The sequence below is a fragment of the Armigeres subalbatus genome, chromosome 2 (genome assembly GCF_024139115.2).
Source record: "Armigeres subalbatus isolate Guangzhou_Male chromosome 2, GZ_Asu_2, whole genome shotgun sequence".
NCBI lineage: Eukaryota > Metazoa > Arthropoda > Insecta > Diptera > Culicidae > Armigeres > Armigeres subalbatus.
Window position 1 is genome coordinate 458,804,336 of NC_085140.1, and position 26,506 is coordinate 458,830,841.

Here is a 26,506-nt window from a genome sequence, read left to right on the forward strand (position 1 = left end):
TGTGCTTATGGAGTTGCGGTAATTGAGGAATGTTTCCCTGTCCCCACACTTTCCTGGGTTTTGTTGTTGTTGTTTTTATTATTATTATTGTTGTAGAGTTGCTATTATGGAAGTAAACCCCCGGAGGAGACCAAAGGTGACCTCAATTTCGCGCTGTTTTTCTGCCTGATTTAATCGCCTCTAGTTTCTTAGAGCTGCCAACGGACGGTCGTTTGCCCTCTATGTCCATTGCGTATGGCAACGCTTAGCCATGCTTCACCTTCCGTGCAGTTTTGTCCAAGGCAACAAAAAAAAACTCTCCTCCTGCCTAGGTGAGTTGAAAGATGCTTCACAGTCGTCGAACCGATCGTGGAAGATCGTCTGCTCTAGGATGTGAACGAACTCATGGATTCGAAAATGCTTTCCTTCATATGACCAACATGAATTTGTGGATTACTGGTGTAATAGAATGATGAATAGGATGGTCAAGACTTATTCTTGAATATTTTTGCAAAGCTTTGAACATATGTTCAACGATTTTCGATAATTAACTGAGTCTGTCACAAGACGTCATGAAGACATTCCACTAAAAGAGCTTAATTTGGTTCTAAATTAACTAAGTCTTTATCGAATACTGTTTTGATTTATTTTTAAATTTTATTTAGAAATTACATTTACCTCAAAATTACATTTAGAAAAAAGCACATTAGAAATTTTTTATCGTTATCATTATATGTATTCAAGAATTATACAAAAGCCGAACATATAAATTTTTAAAAAGTCAGCTGTGGTGTGATGCTTCGAAGCAGAAATGAATGCACTAGTAGAGTAGGACATGCTTCTTGCAGAACCTTCTTCTTGGAATCTCTTTTCGGGTCATCGGCTATGCTGTTATTTGTAGAAAGCCAAAAACCTTTTAATCCCATGAGTGATGAAACAAATGAATCAAGCCACGAGAGAAGGAAAAAAAGATAACACACTGCCCAACCCGCGAGTCTGCTTAATCTGCTCGTTTATTTTCCATTTCACATGTACCTTCGGAGACCGAGCACAGAGCAAAGCATCTTTGCCGGGAGAAGCGAATGCAGAGAAGCATAAAATGAATTTTGTTTTGTATCTGAGCAACATTTAATCAAATGTCATTCCATCAAATTGATAATTATAATTATTATTTTCCTATACCTGCGCCCATTCCGTGAGGGTTGTTCGTATTCTTAGGCGCACTCCTCCGTACTCTTTCTGTTTTCAATTCTTACCGTTCTTCTTTAGTTATGCTTGCCATACGACGTCCAACGCAAAGATTTCTGACACTATCATGAGACGACACCTTCACTCCATTACTGTGGGTGATGTATCGGTCCCCTTTCTTTCATACCGCATACGAAACCGACAATGTCATCCATAGGAAATAGAATGACTTGTGTTTTACTCCTCTGGACGCTTGGAATAACCCACTATAGGGTATCTGCGATGCAGTTCAAGAACCCTTTAACTTTGAGCCACTTATAAATAATACAGTGTCTACAATTAAAGTACCATTGATTCACATTACACGATAATATTCGAACGATTGTTTGAAAATAAAAGAGTCAATCAATTGGGAAATTCTATTTTAAAACTCTGAACAGTTGTGAGAGAAAGCAACAACATACACACTTAACTTTTTTTACTGGGATCTCAGCAAAATGTCAAACTTTTACCGAGATTCGCAGAGCCGTGCCGACAAAATTGCTGAAAATAAGCAAATAATTTACCGAAAATCAGCTTTGGCAGGAATAGGCTAGGTGTACCAGTTGTGTCTATAGCACCAGTTGTAGCACTAGTCCTTTATATGCCAAATGACCAATCAAATCACCGCAAACCAAGTTCATACCCGACCAGTAGATAGTAACAGATTTATATCAGACATTGTTATTCAGTTACAGCAGTTTTTTTAACAGCGGTTGTTATAAAACATGTACCATTAGTAGTTAAAATAACAAAAATTGTAACAAAATCTCTTCTACTTTGAACAAAAATATTACTAAATATGTTATTGATTGAACAAAAATATAACTCGTTGTGTTACATAAAAAGTGATGAAAATAGCTTATACTATTACAAATTATGTTCTTGAAAAAAATATGTATTTATCATAATATAGGCAATTAACTTTGTACAGCTGGTTCAATTTTGAATGTAGATTCAAGTTATACTGTAGGTGGTACCTTATTTTTTTCCAATACCTATCTACCAAAAATGTAGGCATTTTTTTTTCTGTAGAAATAAACATAACACATTATGTTATAATCATGTTATGACGATCATGAAATTTTATTTCCTTCATCTTTGGCAGAGAATTTATAACAAAATTATTGCAAGTTTTGTTATTTGTAACTCATATTGATATAATTGTGATAAAATTTTGTTATGCCTAACTAGTCGGGTATCGATAAAGCATATTCATATGACACGATAACACCTTTGATTTCCTCCAAAACAAGCAAAGCATAATTGTAAAAATTGATTTTGCTTAATTTTCAACTTCCTTTGCACCAGTTGTCGCACTAGTGGTCCCAATTTGGCCAGTCCCATAAGAAAACAATGGGATTTGCCAAATAAGGAACCAAAATTAAGAATAGTGCCACAACTGGTGCATGCGTTCCTATTATGGATTAATCAATTTTGAGGATAATAGCAAAGTTTATTGTGGTTTTCACAGCTGTTCTAAGGAGCAGGAAGTAAAACCTTTCGCTTGATATATAAAGTCCATCCACATGCCTTTTACTTATTTTTAAAAAAAAATAGTTGTTCTTATGTATGGCGACAATTGGTACACTGACCCTATCGGTTTTTTATTTCGTTGGCGCACGGCTGTCCGGATTTTTGCCGAGCTGCGAAACTGTGTACTAAAGGCTGTAATACTTGCCGTCGTAATAAAACATTACTCTTAAAGATTTCTGGCCAGGGCACTATTTGTCATTCGGAAGCATTACAAGGATTCCGCAAAGATTTTAGTTATACTTAATTATTTCTATAGTATTCCATTGCACCTAGATAGATTTTACAATTAATTTCCAGACTGACTATATCATTTCTGGTGAAAATTATGTTATTACTGATTACTACTGACATTAAAAAAAAAACCTAGCTGTCGTGTCGCTTACTCGCGAAATTAAAAAGTTCGGCTGGCAATTCCGAGATGCCGGCACGATCAAAATCAAAACTGTACTTATCGCCTTGAAAATCGCCTATAGAATGCCTGCATGAGTTCCTTTGCGGAAACATCAATACCGTCTTCGGTTGTTAAAGCTGAATGGTCTTTTTCTCTCGCATAACATCATTCGTATTCATTTGTCCCCTTCACTCGACCAACTCAAAGACCATTTCCAGGAGCGTTCATTTAACTCTTCCTTTTTCCCCCATACACGCAGTTGTTGCCTGTTCACTCTCACCCACACAAAACGCATAATCCAGCGAGGTAAATAGCGTGCGATCGGACCTTTTTTTGAAGTCATCTACTGCTTCACCTATCATCAACTTAGGGGCTGTTCATATATGATTTTCCTAGCTCGTTAATAATGATGAATGTGTGTGCACTGATAAAAGTCATTTTACATATTTTGTATTCAATTCCATCTGTGAATCTTATCTACTACAATACCCGTCACCTCCACTCCTTACTTAGTTTTACTGCCACAAGCTTTCCATACTTAGGTTTCCAATTTATACCAATTATGATCATAACATACGAATATTAGATAATTAAACGAAATCTAATTGCACACCATGTTCATGTTTCAAGAAAAATCCTGAAATCCAATCAAAATCCAATCTAATCCAAATTCCAATCTAATCTCAATACAATCAAAATCCAATCCAAATCTAATTCAGATCTAAATTCAATCCACATCCATGCCAAATCCATCCAGATTTTTTTTTTCTTTATTAGAGTGAATTTTAATTAGGAAACTAGTTCTTCACTAATCCATCCAGAATCCAATCCAAATTCAATCAAATTCCAATTCCAACCCAAATCCAATCAAAATCCAATTCAAATCTAATCCACATTCAATCCAAAACAATCCTAATCCACTCTAATCCATATCCAATACAAATCCAATCGAAATCCATTCTAAATTTGTTTCAATTCCAATCGAAATCCAATCCAAATTTAATCTAATACGTATCCAATTCAAATCCAAGTTCAATGCAAACCCAATCTTAATCAAATAGAAATCTAATTCAATTCCAATCAGAATATAATCAAAATACAATCTAAGTAAAATCCAATTTCAATCCAAATATACTTCAAATCCAATCCAAATCCTATTCAAATCCAATTCAAATGCAATCAAAATTCAATCTACGTAAAATTCAAATCTAATCCAAGTCCAATCCAAATACAATTGAAATCCAATTTAAGTAGGATCCAAATTCAATTCAAATCAAATCCAATCCAAATCTAATCCGAATCCAATCCAAATCAAATTCAACCCAAATCTAATCTGAATTCAATCCAAATCATAATTTAACAAAATTCGTTCATAATCTATTCCAAATGCAATCCAATTCCAATCTAAGTCCAATCCAAATCTAATTGCAATCTAAATCTGATCTATATTCAATCTAAATCCAATTCCAATCCAAATCCAATCCATATTCAATCTCAATCCAAACCACATCCAATGGAAATCCAATTTAATCCAAAAATAATATCTAAAATTAAAAAATAATAATCAAATTACAATCTAAGTAAAATCCAAATCCAATCCAAATCTTATTCAAATTCAATTCAAATACAATTAAAATTCAATCTAAGTAAAATCCCAATTTCATCCAAGTCAAATTCAAAAACAATCGCAATCCAATTTAAGCAGGATCCAAATTCAATTCAATTCAAATCTAATCCGAATCCAATCCAAATCAAATCCAATCCAAATCTAATCCGAATCCAATTCTGATTCAAATCTAAATGCAATCCAAATATAATCTGAATTCAATCCAAATCCAATCCAAATCATATTTTAACAAAATTCGTTCATAATCTATTCCAAGTGCTATTCAATTCCAATCTAAGTCCAATCCAAATCCAATTGTAATCTAAATCCTATCCAAATTAAATCTAAATCCAATTCCAATTCAAATCCAATCCATATTCAATCTCAATCCAAACCTCATCCAATGGAAATCCAATGTAATTTCAATCTTAGTTCAATTCTCATTCTATCCAATCAAATTTAAATTCAATTTGAATGTTTTTCGTCTATCGTACTATCCATATCGCTCCATTTCTACTAAAGTCTTACTACTCTATCAGCTTTCATTTTTTTAGAGGAATCCAAATGTTCCCATTTCCAAAATATAGGAGTCCACATGCTCCTCGATCATCCTTTTTTTTTCGAATAGGAATCCAAATGTTCCTATTTCCAAAACATAGGAGTCCTCATGCTCCACTTCCATCTTTCATATTCTTTTGAATAGGAATCCAAATGTTCCTATTTCCAACATAGGAGTCCACATGCTCCTCGACCATCTTTCTTTTTCGAATAGGAATCCAAATGTTCCTATTTCCAAAACATGGGAGTCGTCATGCTCCACTTCCATCTTTCATATTCTTTTTGAATAGGAATCCAAATGTTCCTATTTCCAAAACATCCACTACTATTACTCCTTCTCCAAAGCGGAATCCAAATGTTCCTATTTCCTTCTTGCAAATACTGTTTATTCATTTCAAGGGGAGTCCTCTTGCTCCTTCACTGTCAAATTTATTATTTTTAAATGTCATTTACCAAGCATAGTTACCTGAATTAAATCTTCTCACACATATTCTTTTAATAATGTCTCAACCCACGGGAGCTTTCACTGCGCCAATTGTCGTGACGCTTACTCGCGAAATTAAAAAGTTCGGCTGGCAATTCCGAGATGCCGGCACGATCAAAATCAAAACTGTACTTATCGCCTTGAAAATCGCCTATATCCACCATCTGTGAATCTTATCTACTACACTAGCCTCGACCAAACCGCGAGTCTTTCGGTTACTCAAAACTAATATTAATGTATAAGAACCATGAAAAACTGTATTGAAAAAGACTCGGGCTCTGCAACGCTTAACGGCAAATGAATGGAACGCTTCATTGCAGACAGAACTTTCAGGAACTAAACGGAATGTATTAATGACAAGAAGTATCCAAATTGAAAAGTCATTACGTACCTGCTATTAATCGTGTATTAATTAAGCCTCGTTTAATTTATCCCTTTAACCCAGCTCCGCCTTTTATCGGGTCTATATCGATTTGATCAACAAAGCGTTGACCGCCAACCTGCAACGAAAATGATATTGCAGAGGACGCGCAAGAGAGCAACAAATGATACACCATCAATGACGTTTGTGTTTGGTATTGCGTAGTATGGCATCCGTCTGTATAGTCAAGTCATAGCCACGCAGTGACAGGACTATCTGCTCCTGTGCTGCTCCCTATTCGGCCTTGTTCTTGGGCTGCTCAGTTATCTACGCTTGTCTTCAGCACACGATCCCGCAGCTAAGAGGAATCTTTCTAACACCACAGTATGGAAAAGCAAATTCAATAAAAATAGATGAATAATCAATTAAACCATCATTTATTCTTTTCCGCGAAAGGAAACATTCGACAGAAACGCATATCATTTGTTTTTCCCAACAAACAAAATTTTAATCATTACTCAGGACTTCGTCTTATCTGCTTTCTACTGTTACACTACGTCCTGGCAATAACGAGAATAGGTGCACGTGTGGAGCACCAACCACAAAAAAGGAACAAGCAAAGCGGCGCTCGACACAAGTTCTTTGGACTGTGGACTCTTGAACAGCAACGGCAGAATTCGGCGATCGGTTGTTCATTTGCACTTACATACGATATTCGTCGTTCAGGCAGGAGCAGCCTTCGACAGGTTCGACATCCAAATTACATACAATGGCGTTGTCACCGTATCCAATTTCCACGTCGGGTTCGGTTGAATTTGTTGCTGTCGTCCATGTGCTCTGTCCAACGTAGTATGATCGAGTGGTTGCTGTCGCTTCCGCAGCTGCTGCTCTCTTCATCCCTTCTAGTGTAGGTGTTTCACTTTCCTTTGTAGGAATTCATAAATGACGTAGCATTTTATGTTGGGAAGGAGTATTTCATTGTGTTTGTAGAAAACATATGCCACAAGGGGAATGAATGTCAAAACTTGATCGAAAAGGCAACGTAATTTACGAATCGTCTTCTGTGAGGTAAGCATGATGGAATAGGAGAATGTGCACCAAATCGATGTTTGACTCATAATCTAATGGTGTACAGGTAAATCTACCAAGTCGTACGCCTAGAATAAGTTTCGGGCAGATTCTTAGATAACTATAAACATATGCGATTCCGATTTTCAAGCGTTTCAATACACTGAAGGCCCTCCAAAATGTTCTCGAGTGCAGGTCGTCAAAAATCTACAATCATGGAGAAACATATGCCGGGTTCCAAATCAAGTTCAGATCTTTCGACTCAGTCCACAGATATCAGATGATTTATGTGGAGACATTTAGAATGTCTCATAGTGATAGGAAGGAACGTTCTGAAGTAATGGTCGTAAGACGAATGCAGTGATGGCCTCCGAAAAGTTTTCCACATGTATCAAAATTATTTTCAAAAGATCCTTAGCCTATGTGAGACCTATCATCCAAGGTCAGAATAATCCCTACTAATCTACGTGAGTCCGAGGTCATGGATATCGGTCGGCGCATTACTGAGAACGAGAATTCGGAACGAGATGGCTGTCTTCCCAACAATTCAAGAGGTCCACGCTCTATAATATATCGACCAATTTTCAAGATCCAGGATTTTTAACGTAGAAATACGCCTGTCTTTTCTATATTGGCATTGGGACACTTTGCGATTGTGAAAAGCCGAGACCGTCACGAAAATATGATAGACTTCCAACGTTAATATTTCAGCCGTTTCTCGATGGATTTGCATTTTTTTTTTGACCATTCGATCAAGGAAGAGTCAAAGCTTCTTTGTATTTATCCGAAAATACTGATTCTTAATTCTTTATTATCAATAATTGGTAAAAAGTTTAGAAATAGGTAAACCAATTAATCACGTACATGCATCGCAAGCACAGACATCAAAATCAAGCAACTAGCGGGTTTGGATCTAATCCTCAGTGCGAACAAGATTTCACACAGAGCGGACGCAGCGCGGTTGCTGCAGATCATTTAATCTCAACGTACCAGCATTTTATGTGAAAGGATTGATTTTGAAAAATGGGGGAGATTCCTTCATCAGTGCTGCCACCTGGAAAAGTTTAGAGAAAAAGTAGAACCATGGAAATTTGACATGGCATTATATAGAAAATGAAAATGTCTCTACAACGTTATAGAAATTTTTTTGTCAAACAATTTTTAGTTTGTGGGGTTAGAAATTCAACAATCTTAAGCATTAACTGCTTATTCGAAAAAAATATAAAAATCGAGATATCATGTCTATTTTGTGTGCTTTTAAAATTCTAATCCCGTAAACCAAGATTTTTTTGAGAAACGTTCTTAATTTTTGTTTTATAACAAAAATATACTTCATTTCCTATACCACACCGTGTGAAATTTCAATGATTCTACTTTTTCTCTCGATGACAGCTGGTGGTCTTCTCCTCCCCTATGGAGTCTGTTGTGATCCCGCGGGATCAAATGGAGACGTCTTAGCGGAAAGTCATTGAGTGGCCGTCAATCAATAACAGCACGAAGTGAAATTTAAACGCAAGGTTTCGACAAGCGTTTGGTTGCAGTTTATTGGAAAGGCGCATTGGAGAAATAAAAGTGTTTCTTCTCAGACCAGCATTTGCTGAACAAAAAGGGTTGATTGCAAAAAGGAACTGTTTCGGTGCCATCGGCGTGGTAGCTTAGTTGATGTTAGTGATTTCATTCATTCGAACAAATTTATTGCATCATTTCCCTTCAACACACGCTTGGGATTTTGCTACCGAAGGGCAACTTTCAGTTGTCACCAAGCGAATAAGTTTTGCACTTTGAAGAAAATTAATCTCAGATCAACCTTCTTTTGTATTAAATGATGGACCGAAAAAGTCGATTTCATTCCCAATGACTAGTAGAAACAAAACCAAAGACCAACAGAAACAGAACCAAAGAATCTTCTTGCCAGAAAATTCACTTTCTGCCGACGACAGTCAAATCGATGAAGACGCCGGGCCTCTTGAAAGGAGGCTTCCGAGCCTCTTTAAAGGAGGCTTCCGAGCCTCTTGAAAGGAGGCTTCCGAGCCTCTTGAAAGGAGGCTTCCGAGCCTCTTGAAAGGAGGCTTCCGAGCCTCTTGAAAGGAGGCTTCCGAGCCTCTTGAAAGGAGGCTTCCGATCCTCTTGAAAGGAGGCTTCAGGCTTCCGAGCCTCTTGAAAGGAGGCTTCCGAGCCTCTTGAAAGGAGGCTTCAGGCTTCCGAGCCTCTTGAAAGGAGGCTTCCGAGCCTCTTGAAAGGAGGCTTCCGAGCCTTTTGAAAGGAGGCTTCCGAGCCTTTTGAAAGGAGGCTTCCGAGCCTTTTGAAAGGAGGCTTCCGAGCCTCTTGAAACGAGGCTTCCGAGCCTCTTGAAACGAGGCTTCCGAGCCTCTTGAAACGAGGCTTCCGAGCCTCTTGAAACGAGGCTTCCGAGCCTCTTGAAAGGAGGCTTCCGAGCCTCTTGAAAGGAGGCTTCCGAGCCTCTTGAAAAGAGGCAATATATCGAAAAAAATAAAACATAAAGAAAAAAAAAATAAATATAAATATAAAGAGTGAAATATTAATGTTAATAATAAACTATGATGACAAATATCATCCATTTCGTATAGCTACATAGTCCTACGTCACCTTTGCGTACAACCCGATTGGACTGCACCTTTGAGTTTTTATCAAAGGGGATTAGAAGAGTTTTCATTTAACCTTGGAGCCACCACGCTAGACCCTTCTCCGTCTATAAGATATAAGTTTTAATAACTCTAAGATTATCCAAAGCATTCTATCTAAGGATCTGTTGGAATGAATTTCAAAAGATGCCATGCGAATTTCGGAAACCGTTACTACATAAGGACTATATCGAAAATAAGTTATCCACTTTCAAAGTGTTGCTACTCTGAAACTCATGAAGGTATTGGTTTGTTTTACCCTGCATTCCACGTATTCATATGTTGAGTTTCAAATCAGAATTTGTTTTTTTGTTGAAAATTTGTTAAGAAAATTATGTTGAGCTTTTTAGTGGAATGTTTTCACCTGTCATAAGACGAGTTTAAACAATCCCATTGAAGTAGCAGTGGAATTCAATGGGATTGTTTAAACTCGTCTTATGACAGAAAATTTGTTGTTTCCGATGTATCTCAAATTGAAAGTGATATGGAAATTTGAGTTTTGGACACACGGCTCCGTAAGAAGGGCATCGAGATGAATAATTTGACCAAGCGTTTCGCTATCCACCCCCAAAGGTAAAAAATCATGGTCAACAAGCTTGGGGAACTACACGTTCGCTAACCTGTCGGAAAAAGGAAGAAAATCAAAATCAAGTGACCGGAATTTGGACCAGAAAGTAATCATGTTTTAAAACGAGGCAATTTTATGCCGATTTGTGACCAGGAAGAAAAATGCTTGAATAAATGTTGGAATATGGCAAGTATTCTATTTTTTCATAAAGCTTAACGAACAGAATTAACATATATTGCTAGATAAATTCTAATAAATTTTTAAAATTCATCCGATTTTATTCAAATAAAATAATGTGGATAACTTATTTTCGATACAGTCCTTAGGCCTTACGACCTAATGTTCTGATCGTATCACAAATTCCAGGATGCCACTGTGGGTCATACCGAATATTTCCACAAAAATTATCCGATGTCTTCGGACTGAGAAAAATAACCTGGGGCCTCATTGCGCATCTCTTTTCGACAGCCCTTTCGTATGACAGTTTGCATGGTTTGCTCGTTTCGAGTCTAGGTGTAGAATGCCACCCCTGCTCTTCGTAGTTGTATTGCTGGCGACCTGAATTGAAGAACACACAACACATATCTTGACACATATACATATCTTGACAAGTATCTAACACATATCTTGACAAGTATCTAAGGATCTGTTCAAAACAGTTTTGATAGATGCCGAAAACATTTTGAAAGCGGTTACTGAACAGGTAACCTGAACTTCTGAACGTAGCTCGAATTCTAGAATGTCACTTAAGGAATGCCACATTTCTGCAATCATCTGATAACTGAGAAAGATGACCTGAGCTTGATTTGAAACAAGTTTCACAATGATTCATGATTGTAGATCTGACAACCTGCACTCAAGCGCATTTTGTATCAAGGTGCAGCTCTAAACTTTGGGATAGTTTTACTCATTGTCCCGCAACAATATATCGAAGTATTCCTAGTATCCATGATTTTCTTAAACGAATGTACTGGCCATGATCGCAAATTTGTAACATTTGCGTATTTGTCGACTTAGTTAGGCTTAAGAATCGTCTCCAGATTTTTTGATCTTTCAAATAAATAAAAGTTTTTTTGAGCGAAGTCAGAAATTCCTTCAAATAAGGTATTATAGGAATAACTTAGGAATTTCTCCCACGAAATCCTTCTGAAATTTCTCTAGAAAATCTTTTGAAAACTCCTTAAGGCATTGTTTCGAAAATTTCTTTCTGAATTTCTCTGGAAATTCTATCACGGATTCCTTCGGAAATTCCTTTTTGAATTTCTTCGGAAAGTTCTATAAAAATCTGTTGAGGAATTCCTCAAGAAATTCTTTTAGGAATTCTTTCGAAAATTCCTTTCAGAATTTCTCCTAAAACTTATTCAAGAATTCATTCTAAAATTTCTTTCAGCGGGATTTTCTTCGGAAATTATTTCAGGAACTCCTAAAATAAGCTGATCCAGTTGGTTTTATTTTAGAAATTCCTCTAGTATTTTTTTTAGGAAATTCCTTCAGACATTCCTTGGGATTTTCTATTAGCAACTTTTCCAGTAATTCCTTGGGGAATTCCTTTGGAAATTTCTTTATAATTTCCATGGAAGTTCTTTTTGAATACCTTCGGGAAACTGTTATGAAGTACATATTCTCTTATGTATCAGAGAATATTTTTTTAGACATAAAATATCCTAAGCTGAGATGTATGTCCAAAAATATCCATGTGATCATAATACATAAATGAATCGAGTTGGTAAACTATTTCAGGCTCTCCAAAACGTCCTGTAGTTCAGAACATGCGATCTACTCAATCAACCAATTACTGAACGATGTATTATTACTTTTACTAGCAACTACAGGCTTTTTTGGTTCTTCAAAACGTCCTGGAGTTCAGAACACGTGATTTACCATGTCATAAACAATGTATCCGTTCTTCATTGAACATCCCAGCTGGTCCATTAAGTTGATAGGATTTTATTTATTTATTTCAAAAGCTACAGAGGATTCTCCATGAGTATATGTTCAAAAATTCGATGGCAACTCGTAGAAGCACAACGCCCCAACAAAAAAAAAATCTGTTGCTACATTTGAATGGACATTGCTCGACACAAACACCTTCTTAGACATTGTGCTTCTGATAGATATATTGATATCAACTCATTTTGAAAAACCTTGCATATCTCTTTTTTATTCCTTTCTTTAATTTATTAGGAATTTCGTGTTACTTGACCGCTACTGTGCCGAGATTTACTGTGGTATTCTGCTGTACAGAATCCACATAGAATCTATTTTTAGATTTCCGTTATCATTATTGTTGTCCTTGCCAATCCATCTTATCGTGAGTCCATTGTATCTGTGTATCCAATGATCGTTGGATTGTTCAGTTGCCATTTATCCGGGTAACGTTGGAGGAATGCCTTCGAGAAGAACAAGTTGTCAGTCGCAATCAGACAGTCGTAACGGTAAGGCGCGTCTTCCAAACGCCACCGTATGGGCTGACAAGGGTTGGGTGGAGGGCTGGGAATCGAACCCATGACCATCCGCTTGTAAGGCGAAAGTGTAGCCAACGCTACGGGACCCCCCTCACATTGCATATCTCATGTTCAAGATTTTTCTTTAATAATATGCTTATTGAACTGGATCTTGTGTATACCGAAAATTGAGACATTTCAAAAAATCTGAAGCTCATTGTGGAAGCTGATAATCTCCACTGGCTTCCACACTGATATTCTTCCCTCCCCCTTCATACGGGAGCTTGGCAGAAGGAAGGTCGTGTGATATGTGCCATCACAAATATTGCCCTCCGCTCGCTTTCAAATCGACTTCTATAAAAACATTCTTCATGCCTGCCGTATCCTAACGGAACTATTAATTCTATACTTTCGCCTCTAATTCTATCATGAACATGTACGTCTAAGTTTGGAAGATGATATTAGCATTTCCATATCATTGTAAATCGTTTAACTTCACGTAGAAGTAACACACACAAAATCATTAATTTACTGATTGATCTGCTAGATACCGTGGGCTGAACTCGAGAATGTTTTGGAGTACCTCAGACAACTCGTATTATTGAAAATTGGGTTTTTCATGATACACAGATGTTTATTGAACCGGATTGGGACGATTAGGACTTTACAAAAGCCTTAGTTGACGTGGTAGATACCATGGACTGAACTTGAGTATGTTTTGGAGTACCTTAAACATCTCATATTCAAGAAAAATTGGGTTTACATGATGCACATATGCTTATTGAACCAGATTAGGACATTGTAAAAGCCTTGAGTGACCTGGTAGATAGCGTGGGCTGAACTTGAGAACGTTTTGGAGAACATTGAGCAACTTGTGTTCCTGAAAATTGATCATATTTATTCGCATGCTCTCAGAGGCGAAATCTTCCCACGGTTTCGGATACCTGAGTCTTCAGCGTTTAGCCACACTTCTCTGTAAAGTCAACATCCTGATGAACAACTTTGCAGAAGAAAGTGGGGACCTAGCTCCCTTCTATGATTATACCCAGCCAATATAATGACGCATCCGTCCCGAAAGGGTTAAGGGAAAATTTGGTTACAAATGTGTTCAAGAATTCCTATTGAAATTTTTTGACAATTCTTTCAAGTATTTCCTCGGAAATCTCTACAGAAACCCCTTGTGAAATTCCGGTAAGAAGACCTACGAAAATTCCTTTAGGAATTTAAAAAAATCAGAAATTCTTTTAGATATTCCGTAAGAAAATCCTATTTTTATGAACCTTTCCAGGTTCTATTTTAAAAATTTCTTCATGGATTCATTCGGGAGCTCACATTTAAATTTCTTTTGCATTTTTTTTTCGGTTATCTATTCGGAAGTTCATCCGGGAAACTTATAAAGAAATATTTATGAAAATTCCACAAAGATTTTTTTTAAATTTTTGTCCACTATATTTATGTGATCAGCTTTGAAATCACGGAACCTAGTATTTTCGATATCGCTTTTCGTTGAGAAGTAACGGTTACACAGCTTACGGAGTCTATTGCGAAGGTTATGCGAACCATTGGTTGGCTAGCGGATCCAAGAGGAAAAGTATCTGCAGCATAAGTTTCCTCTACATGCCTAAGTAAACCAAAGATAAATGCGTCAATACCTGTGCGAAACACGGCTGGACACTGTCCGGAGGACAGCTGTTAACAACTCAATATGAAATGGAACGGATCAACACGGAAGATTTATCATCGATAAATATCATTGTATAGCATTATTATAAAATGTTTATTCATGTCCTTTGAGTAATTTGCTCAAACACATTTTCAGAACCAAATTTACTTCAGAATTGTTGATGAACTCATAACGCTTGAGTAGTCCTATATTATTGTCCAGAACATTTCTTTAAATATTAAATCTACAACTAGAGAATAGAATTCCTTCAAAATGTCATCTGAATAACATGTCACCTCTCACGCCTCAGGTTACATATTAACAATGAATGCCCTTCTGACAACACTGATCCGTATTAATATAAAACTTTTAATTGAAATGCAAACAACATCAACATTTAATCGAAATTCAAACGATTATTGGAAAGCTAACATCTTCTTTAAACAATCCAATTGCGCATTTAGATTTCTACCACGAGTTAATTTTTATATTTCTATCCGCCATTTATTGGAAAGCTAACATCTTCTTTAAACAATCCAATTGCGCATTTAGATTTCTACCACGAGTTAATTTTTATATTCCTATCCGCCATTTACCGCTTGGATACCACCAAAACGCCGTGGGTCGCTCAACATTTAAAGCTCTTTCTCACACTGCGCTTCAGCTGAGTCTGTCTAACCCCGGACACGTTATATCTCGGTAACGAAAAACCCATTATAGACTCTGTAGCTAATTTCTCGGTATTTGCGCTGACATCGATTAAGAATATTATTTATATTTCGGACGATAGCAGAAAGCAACCGACCACAGCCAAAGAACAGCCAGCGACGAGATATCCCCCGTTGATCCGAGCATGGGTTGTCGTGTCTTTCACCAACTCACCTCCCGCTTCGGCTTTCTCGGCATCGAGCTCAAAGTTCACGCCAGCCAGAATTTTCAAATATTTCATGTGCACTATCAGTGCCCCGCTTATTGCTCCGGAAGGCACCAAAAGAAAGGCACCTTTGTGGAACAAAACAGCCTCTGCTGTTCCCCGACCGACCAGAGGAAGTTTAGCGCGCAAAAGTGAACGACGACGACGACACGGCAAAAACGGTTTATAAACATTCGCCACGATAAAAGCAGATAGGTGTGTCGTTTGTCCACCACCCTGCAGTGACCGCGGTAGAGGAGATGGTGGTCTCAGCAAAGTCACTACAATCGGTTGAATTTCTTCCTACTTTTCTGTCGTCTGTCCTGACCATAGATCAGTCCTTCGGCAGCGTAGGGTTTTTCATTGGGCCGCGTGCCCCAACTGATAGCAGGTCCTGAAGAATGCACTCCATTGGTTAGGTGTAGCTGCTAGTAGGAGAGCTGCTGTTGGTTGCTGCCATCATTATGTTGATTCTTCGTGAGATCGTGACGTCAAAAATCCCCTGTGGCTGATAAACTGCTTCAATAAATATTCACTCAATCTTATATAGTTCGATTTCTCTTGCATTGAAAAGGTATTGCTTCGGATAGTATAAGAAGAAATTGTAAATATGAAGAAGCACTATTCCGACGTTTTGGATGCTTCTTAATGCTGATAACATGCCTTCCAGTGCAATTTGAAACGAAGGAACACTATCCAAGTTCAATCTACAACGGTTGATCCCCACAAGACTCATTCCCTTCCATTGACCTACGGTAAACCCGTCCATCCAGCTGACATTTGACACGCACAATATTTGCTCAAATCATACTCTGGAAAGCACTGTGATCTGCACTGTGTGGTATTTCTTAATTTTCACTGGACAGAATTTTTTAGTCACTTTTATTTATTTTTAAAATTAGTTAATTTAAAACACAGAATTATATGAAATTTTCAATTTAAAAACAAAACAAATATTTTATTGAACAATAAGCTATTTGTGCGCAGTTTGCTATGCTGGGATGCGGATGGCCAACTCGCCAGGATAGATGCTCACATCATGCTCTCGTTTATCAGACCGCATCGTGCTTTCGTGCTGTGCGGTTCTTTCTCTTTGCGGAAGGAAGTTTTTAATACTACCCGAAGCTATTTTAATTTCAACGGTGCTTCTTAGCGCTATTTCTACCCACTGATCCCGTTACGATCTTTGCAAGGACCCGTGCCTTCGTTTTACGTTGGACCCGTTTGCGGAAGTAAAATTCCGACAAGCGGTGGTAATCCTGCAGGGACACCGTTCTGGGAAAAAGCCTCTAAGAAGGTCACGACTCCACGCTCCAGCAATGAGTATTAATAAAACAGAGAGGAAGGGGAGTCTCTGAATTCCTCCACTTCCTTCAAAGAAACAAGGTTTCAAGACCGTCCTGCCCAAGCGCGGAAAAATAGAAGGAAGCTGGAGACTTCAGATATTCCTTCTAAATCTAACGTTGACATTATTTCTTCTCCCATCGAACTGGAGCAATCAGTTCGATTTGATTAATAACGAATTTGAGGAAATCGAATCTACCTCTAGCCCAGGTGATTCGATTCATGCGAAGAAACAACGGATTCCGCCAATTGTGGTATCTGTTGCCGAGTTTTCTGGCTTTCGGAATGAAATCTTGAGTAACCTTCGGGGATCAAGGTTTCATTTCAGATAGCTAGGAAGGGTGACTGCCGCGTTTTGCCGGGATCCTTTGACGATCGCAAACGTCTTCTCCAGTATTTAACTGAGAAGCGCCATAAATTCTTCACATACGACGACAAAACTGAGCGATTGTTCAAAGTCGTCTTGAAAGGTCTGCCCAGTGATGACAAATCACTGGATGAGATTAAAATTGAAATTTCTGAATTACTTGGATTTTCACCAGTCCAAGTAATTAAGATGAAAAAGAAATCCCACTCTGGTACTTCCCAAAGGGCATTTCTCAAGAATTTTATTTAGTTCATTTTAACAAAAGTGAACTAAATAATATGAAAAAGTTGGAAAAGGCCTGTATTATGTCCCATGTCCGTGTTACATGGGAACATTTCCGCAGGCCTGGGGGAAATTCAAAATCCCACTCAGTGCCGTAAGTGCCAAAAGTGGGGTCACGGAACCAAACATTGCCACATGGATGCTAAATGCATGATTTGTGGTGGAACCTCTCCCGCCAAGGACGCTTGTCCTGTGGGAGAAGATTCCAATAAATTTAAGTGTGCAAATTGGGGGGTAATCATAAATCCAATTTCTGGGAATGCCCTTCACGCAAAAAAGTTTTGAATTCCCGTGCAAAATTGATGACGGGAAATTCCAATCGGATCCCAGATTCGGTAGAAATTTTTCAAACGCTCAAATTTCGAAACCAGTTACCGGTCGAGCAATTCATACCCACCACAATTCACAAACAAATTTTGCCGCTCGTCAACGGGTAGCAAGCACTTCAGTAAATTCCAATTTTTCGAATGTACCTACACGTATGCAAAACATCGCTGCTGGTAGACAAAATTTCTCTTCTCAAAATGAGGTTTATACCCATGTCCCAACGGGAAATAATGGTCATGTTGCCGATTCAGGTAGCATGACTGCTTCCGATTTTGATTTTTTAACTGAACAATTGCATCACATGATTGATGTAATGTTCAAAGCAAATACTCATTCCAGAAGCTGTTCAGGTTGGTATAAAGTACACACAAAAAATTGTTATCGGACTCCGTTTCAATGGATCCAAATAATTGTGTGAAAGTTCTAAATTGGAATGCCTGCTCTCTAAAGGGTAAGGAAGATGAATTATTCAACTTCTAACAGTTCATAATGTGCATATTGCCATTATAACAGAAACCTATTTAAAACCAGGACTCTCCATTAAAAGAGATCCAAATTATTTTATCTACAGAAATGATCGTCTTGACAGCGCCTGTGGTGGGGTCGCCATTGTCATCAATAGACGTATCAAACATAAATTATTTTCTTCATTCAAAAACCAAAGTTTTTGAAACCTTGGGAGTTTCTGTTGAAACAAATTTTGGAAAATTTTCCTTCATTTGCAGCTTACTTGCCTTTTCAATGCAATGGGCAGCAAAAGAATTTGTTGAAAGCTGATCTTCAAATTCTGACTCGCAACAAATCAAAATTCTTCGTAATTGGTGACTTCAATGCCCAACACCGTTCATGGAATAATGCTAAAAGCAATTCCAACGGCAACATTTTATTTGAAGATTGTTCTGCGGGATATTATACTATTCAATATCCCAATGGACCAACTTGTTTTTCTTCCAGTCGAAATCCTTTCTACAATTGATTTAGTTTTAACGGATTCAAGTCAGCTGTGTGGCCAATTGGTAACTCATGCTGACTTTGACTCTGATCACCTTCCTGTGACATTTGAAATCTCACAAGAAGCCATTTATAATCCAATCAGCTCTACTTTTAATTATCATAGAGCTGATTGGGATTTATATAAAACGTATATCGATAGGAATTTTGATGTTGATATTCCTCTCGATACCAAAAGTGATATTGATACTGCTCTCGTATCTTTGACAAATTTAATTGTCGAAGCCAGAGGCATTGCAATTCCTAAATGTGAAATTAAATTCAACTCCATTATTATTGACGACGATCTTCAGCTACTGATCCGTCTTAAAAATGTGAGGCGAAGGCAATACCAAAGAACTCGCGATCCTACTTTAAAAGTTATTTGGCGAGATTTGCAAATGAAATTAAAAACGTTTCGCTATTCTGAGAAATACCAACTTTGGAGAATAATGTCTCGAAGTTGGATCCCAGTTCGAAACCCTTTTGAAATTAACGAAAATTCTTAAAAACCTCAAAAGCCAATTCCAGCGCTTAAAGAGGGAAATAAAATTTTATTAACAAATGGCGAAAAGGCTCAAAAACTTGCTCAGCAGTTCGAGAGTGCCCATAATTTTAGTCTAGGTCTCACTAGTCCAATTGAGGATCAGGTTACATTTACGAAGCTTCGAAGACATTCTCAACTAAGATAATGTTTTTGACCCTTCGTTGGGAAACTAATTTGGATGAAGTGAGATCTATTACTAGAAAGATTGAAAATATGAAAGCCCCAGGTGATGATAGTATTTTCTACATAATTATCAAAAAACTTCCTGAGAGCTCTTTATCCTTTTGGTTAATTTATTTAACAAATGTTTTCAATTGGCATTCTTCCCAGATAAATGGAAAAGCGTCAAAGTTATTTCCATTTTGAAGCCGGAAAAACAATCCAGCTGAGGCTTCTAGTTATCGCCCTTAATCAGTTTGCTTTCTTCAATAAGCAAACTGTTTGAAAAGATTATTTTAAATAGAATGATGGTTCATATTAATGACAATTCTATTTTTGCTGATGAGCAATTTGGTTTTCGCCATGGGCATTCAACCACTCATCAGTTATTAAGAGTTACGAACTTAATTCGGCTCAACAAATCTGAAGGATATTCGACTGGTCTGTTTGTGTGTTGTTGTATGTGTGTGTATTTACAAATTTTGTAGACACACTTTTTAGACTTAGCATTGGCCGAATTACTCAAGATTCCATTCGACTGAGAATCCTTTCCCATTGTTTGCTATTGAAAATTGGCCAGATTGGACTCACAAGAGATTGGGATCAAAGTTATGGCCAAAATACTATTTTCTATGCGCAAAACACGCTAAAATACTCACTATATTTTTTTTTTTGGAGAAAGGCACAAACACCGCTAGGTGATTAATCAGGTTTTTCCTTCTTGTACTTATTTTCTTTGTTTACTACTCATAATTATATTTATTTCTACTTCTACTACCTTCTCTTTTCACATAAGAAACTTATTTTGAACTTTTGGATGTCTTTACTTGTGGATGTCTTCAAGACAAGTTAGTACTATCTCATCTTATTCCACCATTGTAATTTTACAGATACGCATTTCGACCTCCACAATAAACCTCGTAGACTCTTAAGGAATGGAGGGATCTATAAAGTCTACTACGTTTGTCTACGAAGGGCGACAGAAGTAACCAATGTCTACTAGACTTTTATTTTTTAGTTTTCTGAAAATAATCAATACAGCACCAATATGCGGAGTAGTGTTCTAACGGTAATACCGGTATTACCGGCCAATTTTGGGTACCGAATTACCGGTATTAGAGACGGAAAATACCGGTATTTTCGGTATTAAAATTTCGCTGTCAGTATAAAAATTTGACTTTTCTTCAATGAACATTCTGTTGATATCGTCCAGAATTTTTCCGCAATGTAAATTATAAAAAACTGTACGAGCCGTAGTAGTTCTTTTCCGTAGATCACCTGTGAAAAACAAGTTTTGCAAAAATATGTCCGTTCTGAAAAGAATTTGAATTAGTGGCTGATGCCAAGGCACGCTGAAATAATTCAACTCGAACCTGTTCAATTTGTGGAACTACTGCTCTGTGAGTTCTCTCTCTATAAGTCGACGTGCCATTCCAATTTACGTTGGAACTATTATCAAATCAAGCCACGAAATTTCTGCCACTATTTCGAGGCTTTTGAGGAATGAATCCAAGAGAGACGATCCAAATACGCCGATCTTTTGTTTTTGAATAATTCTGCCGTGAAGAATTGATAAGAAACGATTTGATTTTCTTCAAGGCATCCAGAGCTACTTTGATAAGGCAAGCGTGGGATCTTGAAGCGTTTAATCATTCCTGATGCGATCGTTAAAACTGAGACAATGCCATACTTGACGATCGTCAGAAGAAGATGCCTCTTTGAATATTTTTCTGGTTTATCGTTGAGACAACTTGTGAAGAGACTGTAGCAAAGCAAAACACTTGCGTTGCTGGTGGCAAATACGTTGACTCCAGGATCCTTGCATTCAATCCGTAAAGAATTCTCCTACATGAATCGGAAGGATTAAGGGCAATGTTGACACTGATTTTCGACGTCTTGGCATTATTCGTCCTACTTCGGTTGAACCAGAGGGCATTCTCAGTAGTTGCTGCTAACAAAATCCAATGCGGATTGGGAGATGAGTCGCTCAGTATAAATGTCTATCTAAGTTTCGCTTTGCCCACTCAACAAGCAATGATTTTAACATTTAAATTTGTCAACAAATATTGTGTTTCTCCAGAAGTCCAAATCAAAGTTTTTCTTTTACTACCTGTAATTTTCAAAACCGGTATTCTACCGGTATTGCCGTTTGACTCCATCAAATACCGAAAACCTTATTTGACAAAATAATAATACCGACCACCCTAATGGGTGGATGCAAACGGAATATCAAAAGTATTCTGGACTGATTCAGTACACCCAAAAACAAATCTGACAATTATTGTATAAAATCTGGGCATATAACAATTCTGAAGATTTTATACAGATATTGTATTAAAATAATACAAATCTGTATTATTTCAATACAATAATTGTGTTAAAATCTTCCGAAATTATATGCCCAATTATTATTCAGTTTCTGTAAGGTTTTATGCAGAACTGTATTAAAATCTGCCATCCTGGTTGGGTGTACTTATGGAAATAGATGGACTGGAAAGTTCAGAATACAGGAAGAATTCAAGGTGTGCGCCGTTTCAAAACTGGCAGAGATGGTGCATTATATAATCTACAGGGAGATAAGCGTCACGATAGTTTACAGCGTTTATTTCTTTGATTTTTTCTTAAGATTTTCCGGATTTTGTTGTTATACTTTCGGAAAATCTTTTAATTTTCTCGGAATAATCTAATGAATTCCGCTGAAGTAGAGTTTGAATTTTAAGTAAAACTGTCCTGGATTAAGAAAATTATTTTGAGCTTTTTAGTGGATATCTTCACTTGTATAAGACGAGTTTGTACAATCATTTAATTCACCTTAATTGTACCTTAGATACTTATTTCAACCTCAACAGTAAGGCCGTTTCAGTGTCTCATTGCTCAGTCAGGTCGATTCGAGTCAAGTACGAGACATGAAAGAACAGCTATCTGTCAAAATTGAAAGTGGAATAAATAGGATTGTCAAACTCGAAACAATGTCCTGGATGTTCTCATGAAATTCTTTTTTGTATTTCCACTTCAAATTATTTGGAGATTCCATCTTTGAAATTCCCACAGGAACTTCTTTGGAAATGAAAAAAAACATCAGAAGTGCCGAGAATTTGTTTAAAATTTCACATGAATCTCGAATATTCCCAAAGGAAATTGTTCTCTATTTTTACGGAAAGTTCTTCGAAGTTTTAATGGTGAACTTTTTAAAGAAACGACGGCAGCACTTACTTGCCTCAAGGGAGGAATAAATTCCTCCGAAAATTTCATAATTGACTCAAGATCTGACTTCAGCGGCCGTGAACAGGACTTAATTTTATTTTGTTTTAAATTAATTTTTGTTTTATTATTATGTCTATGCAGACCCGGAACTTCGTTTCGCCTAAAATTAATTTATTCTCTGATTAGTTCTTAGTTTTGAAGAAATTTAGTTTCATTTGTATGAGCCCCCTTTCAAAGCGGAGGGGGTCTCTAACCTCTTAAGAACCTTCCACGGCCCCAAAAAACTTTTGCATAAAAATTTTCGCCAATCGGTTCAGTAGTTTCCAGATCTATAAGGTTCAGAGAACAGAAATTCATTTTTATGTATACAGATTTTGTTTAATTTGTATTTGTATTGTTTTGAATTTTATTTTTGGTGCGACGTTTTTCCACTAAAATCAATTTGAATAAATAAATAACTTAGCAAGTGATTGATCTCCATATTATTTCATATGAGACATTGCGCACAACATAATGATGTTTTGAAATTTGGAAAAGTCTCTAGACTTCAATGAAAAGGGGTTTCGGAAAAGTCTACTAGAGGGATTTGAAAATTGAAATTTCGGTCTACGTGGTTTATAAAGCTCAATTTTTTCTCCCAGGATATGGCAATTAGGTTATAGTCAACTAGATGCGTTTTCGCAGTTAGTATTTGGAGCGACACAGGCACAAAAAAAATCAAAACAAGAAATTCTCGACCAGAAATTAAGATGCCTACTTATAAGAAAACAAAAGGATCCAGTGAATGATCAAGTTTAAATGCTCCATGAAAAAAGAAATGACCGGAAGTTATTTATCAATTGAAGTGTAGATTACGGATCCTATCAATCCATGATTACGAAAACGGGTTCGAAACCTTACTGTAATACCATGTTATGCCCCAACCTATGACACCGATCTACTAGACGAAGAGAACTTCTACAGCCATTTAAATACTGATGTAGATAGAATTCTCAAGAGTTGTTCACTTCGACTGTAGTGTTGATTTTAAAGCCAGAGTAAACGCGACGAGCGATGCGACGCAACGCGACTCGCGCAAAAGAATAACAATCATTATCAACAGGCTGTCAAATTGCACTGTCGCGTCGCGTCGATCCACGTCGCGTTTACTCTGGCTTGCTCCAAGTATGATGGGTGTTCTGTAACGGTAATTTGTAAATTTGGTCGGTATGCATCTTATTGGTTTGATTTATTACCACAATATTTTGTCACGTATAAAAACTCAAGTGAGTTCTATCGGTTGTACGCAAAGGTGACGTAGGACTACGTAGATATACGAAATGGATGGTATTTTCCATAATAATTTGTGTCTCTTTATTAACATTGAGCAAATTGCTCGGAGGTCAACTGTCGCTAAGCCTCCACCATTTAGAATAAATTTTCAGCATTGCCACTGCTACCCACGCCTTCGTGCTGCTGTGTCCGCTCCGCTGCTCATTTTTGTCAGACCGCTCCTTACGGAATCCGATCAAAATCGCTCGCGCCGGAAAGCAGCTTTCTTGTATTCAAACTAAGCTCGTTAGCCCCGCCCTTTGTGATCTGATATGGATGTTAATATAATGTGCACTCAAACGATTAATAAAGGGCTCTCCCCATCGTGCTTTCGTGCTGTGCGGTTCTTTCTCTTTGCGGAAGGAAGTTTTAATACTCGAAGCTATTTTAATTTCAACGGTGCTTCTTAGCGCTATTTTACCCACTAGTCCGTTACGATCTTTGCAAGGACCCGTGCCTTCGTTTTACGTTGGACCGTTTGCGGAGTAAAATTCCGACAAGCGGTGGTAATCCTCGAGGACCGTTCTGGGAAAAACCTCTAGAAGGTCACGTCTCCACGCTCAGCAATGAGTATTAAAAAAACAAGAGGAAGGAGTCTCTGAATTCTCACTTCCTTCAAAGAACAAGGTTTCAAGACCGTCCTGCCCAAGCGCGGAAAAATAGAAGGAAGCTGGAGACTTCAGATATTCCTTCTAATCTAACGTTGAAATTTCTTCTCCAATCGAACTGAGCAATCAGTTCGATTTGATTAATGATGATTGAGAAATCAGATCTACCTCTAGGTGATTCGATTCTGCGAAAAACAAAGTTCCGCAATTGTGGTATCTGTTGCCGAGTTTCTGGCTTCGGAATGAATCTTGAGTAACCTTCAGGGATCAAGGTTTCATTTCAGATGCTAGGAAGGGTGACTGCCGCGTTTTGCCGGGATCCTTTGACGATCGCAAACGTCTTCTCACTATTTAACTGAGAAGCGCCATAAATTCTTCACATACGACGACAAAACTGAGCGATTGTTCAAAGTCGTCTTGAAAGGTCTCCCAGTGATGACAAATCACTGGATGAGATTAAAATTGAAATTTCTAATTACTTGGATTTTCACCAGTCCAAGTAATTAAGATGAAAAAGAATCCCATTCTGGTACTTAGGGCATTTCTCAAGAATTTTATTTGGACACCCAAGAGAATTAATCCAGAAGAACAAGATAAAAATTCTCCGTCAAGTACAATCGCGTCCCCCAACAAACATTTAACAGTCAACGATAGAGGTCGATCAAGACGTCGTAGTCGATCGGCTACTTCTCTTATTCTACCAAGAAGCATATACAGAAGTCCTGCAGCGCTAAGTCCAGCTCCACACAGTGGAATCGAAATAATGCACAACCTACTTAGGAGCCCTTCGACTTCACCTAACCGGGTTAGGCGGAAGAGTTCGACTTCGGATCCACGACTAGAGCCAACAAGTGACAAGAACAACAATAGCTTGGAGTTCAACAATCTGAATGGAGCGAAAAGTGATAAATGTATCAATGTCAACGAGGACGATATCTACGACGTTTTCGGAAAAACGATAGCCACACAAACATCTACCGATGAACTGGCACCACCCGCGATACTGTCTGGCATCGGGTCACGATCTGGCACGGACATGGAGATTCCTAGTATCATCAATGTAAATCCTACCGATGAAAGTACCGACGCTGACAACAATAACCCATCATCCGCAAATTCTAGGCGAATGAGCCTAACGAAAACTAATTTGCCTAGAACGCTAGAAGCCAACATCATCACCTCTTGGGAGGACCTAGGCATCGTGGATCGTATGGCTCTACAGCAGCTCAAAAGTGGGGTAAGTAGCATAATTAAAGCATCGATTTTTTTTATCTACACGTTCCACTGCCCTAAGAAACTCAATTATGATCCTTTGCCCAGCCGTTTGCTCTTGGCAGCCTGAGACAGAGAACTAGTTCAGCCTAGTAGTAAATAATAACAGCCAAACGTGCAACAAACGCGACGACCCCATTTTTTCCGGCCCCAGCTATTGCGTTCTACTTGAGAAATCTCGACTCACTCCGCCACGACGACGTATCAAAAATCGTCATCTACGTCGTCGGCGGCGTCCTGTTTCTGTATGTTGGGTACGGCAAACGCGCAACCGACCGGTCAACGGCGTGTGTTCCCCTCAACGTACTGCGGGAAAATGTGTAGGAGATGGTGAACAAAATATTTCTTTATTCCTCTTAGGATAATTGAGACGTTCCAAGCCAAATTAATATTCTGTCAATTTTGTTCGAAAATATGTTCATTGAGTCAAAGAGAGGTTTTATTGATTGACTACGTTTCTGGTTTATACCAAAAAATCTCCTTTCTGTTTTAAACAAATCATAAAAAGAAAGTTCAGAAAATTTTCATTATTAGTTAGGATTCTCTCTGACTTAAAGATATGGCATTTGCTATATAGGAATAGAAGCATTTAAATCCAGCAATTTCTGACCATCTCCTCTCCCACAATGGCCAAGGCAAACGTCCCGAAATGGAC

The 26,506-nt window shown here is 37.7% G+C and overlaps 1 protein-coding gene across 1 annotated transcript in view; it reads left to right on the top strand.

Moving 5' to 3' along the window:
- LOC134210510 (uncharacterized) overlaps positions 1–26,506 on the top strand; it is a 95,361-nt gene that overhangs the window by 9,005 nt on the left and 59,850 nt on the right. Inside the window, exon 2 of the mRNA XM_062686550.1 lies at positions 25,130–25,816. Coding sequence (XP_062542534.1) covers positions 25,130–25,816 — 687 coding nt within the window. The remainder of the gene's footprint in view (positions 1–25,129; positions 25,817–26,506) is intronic.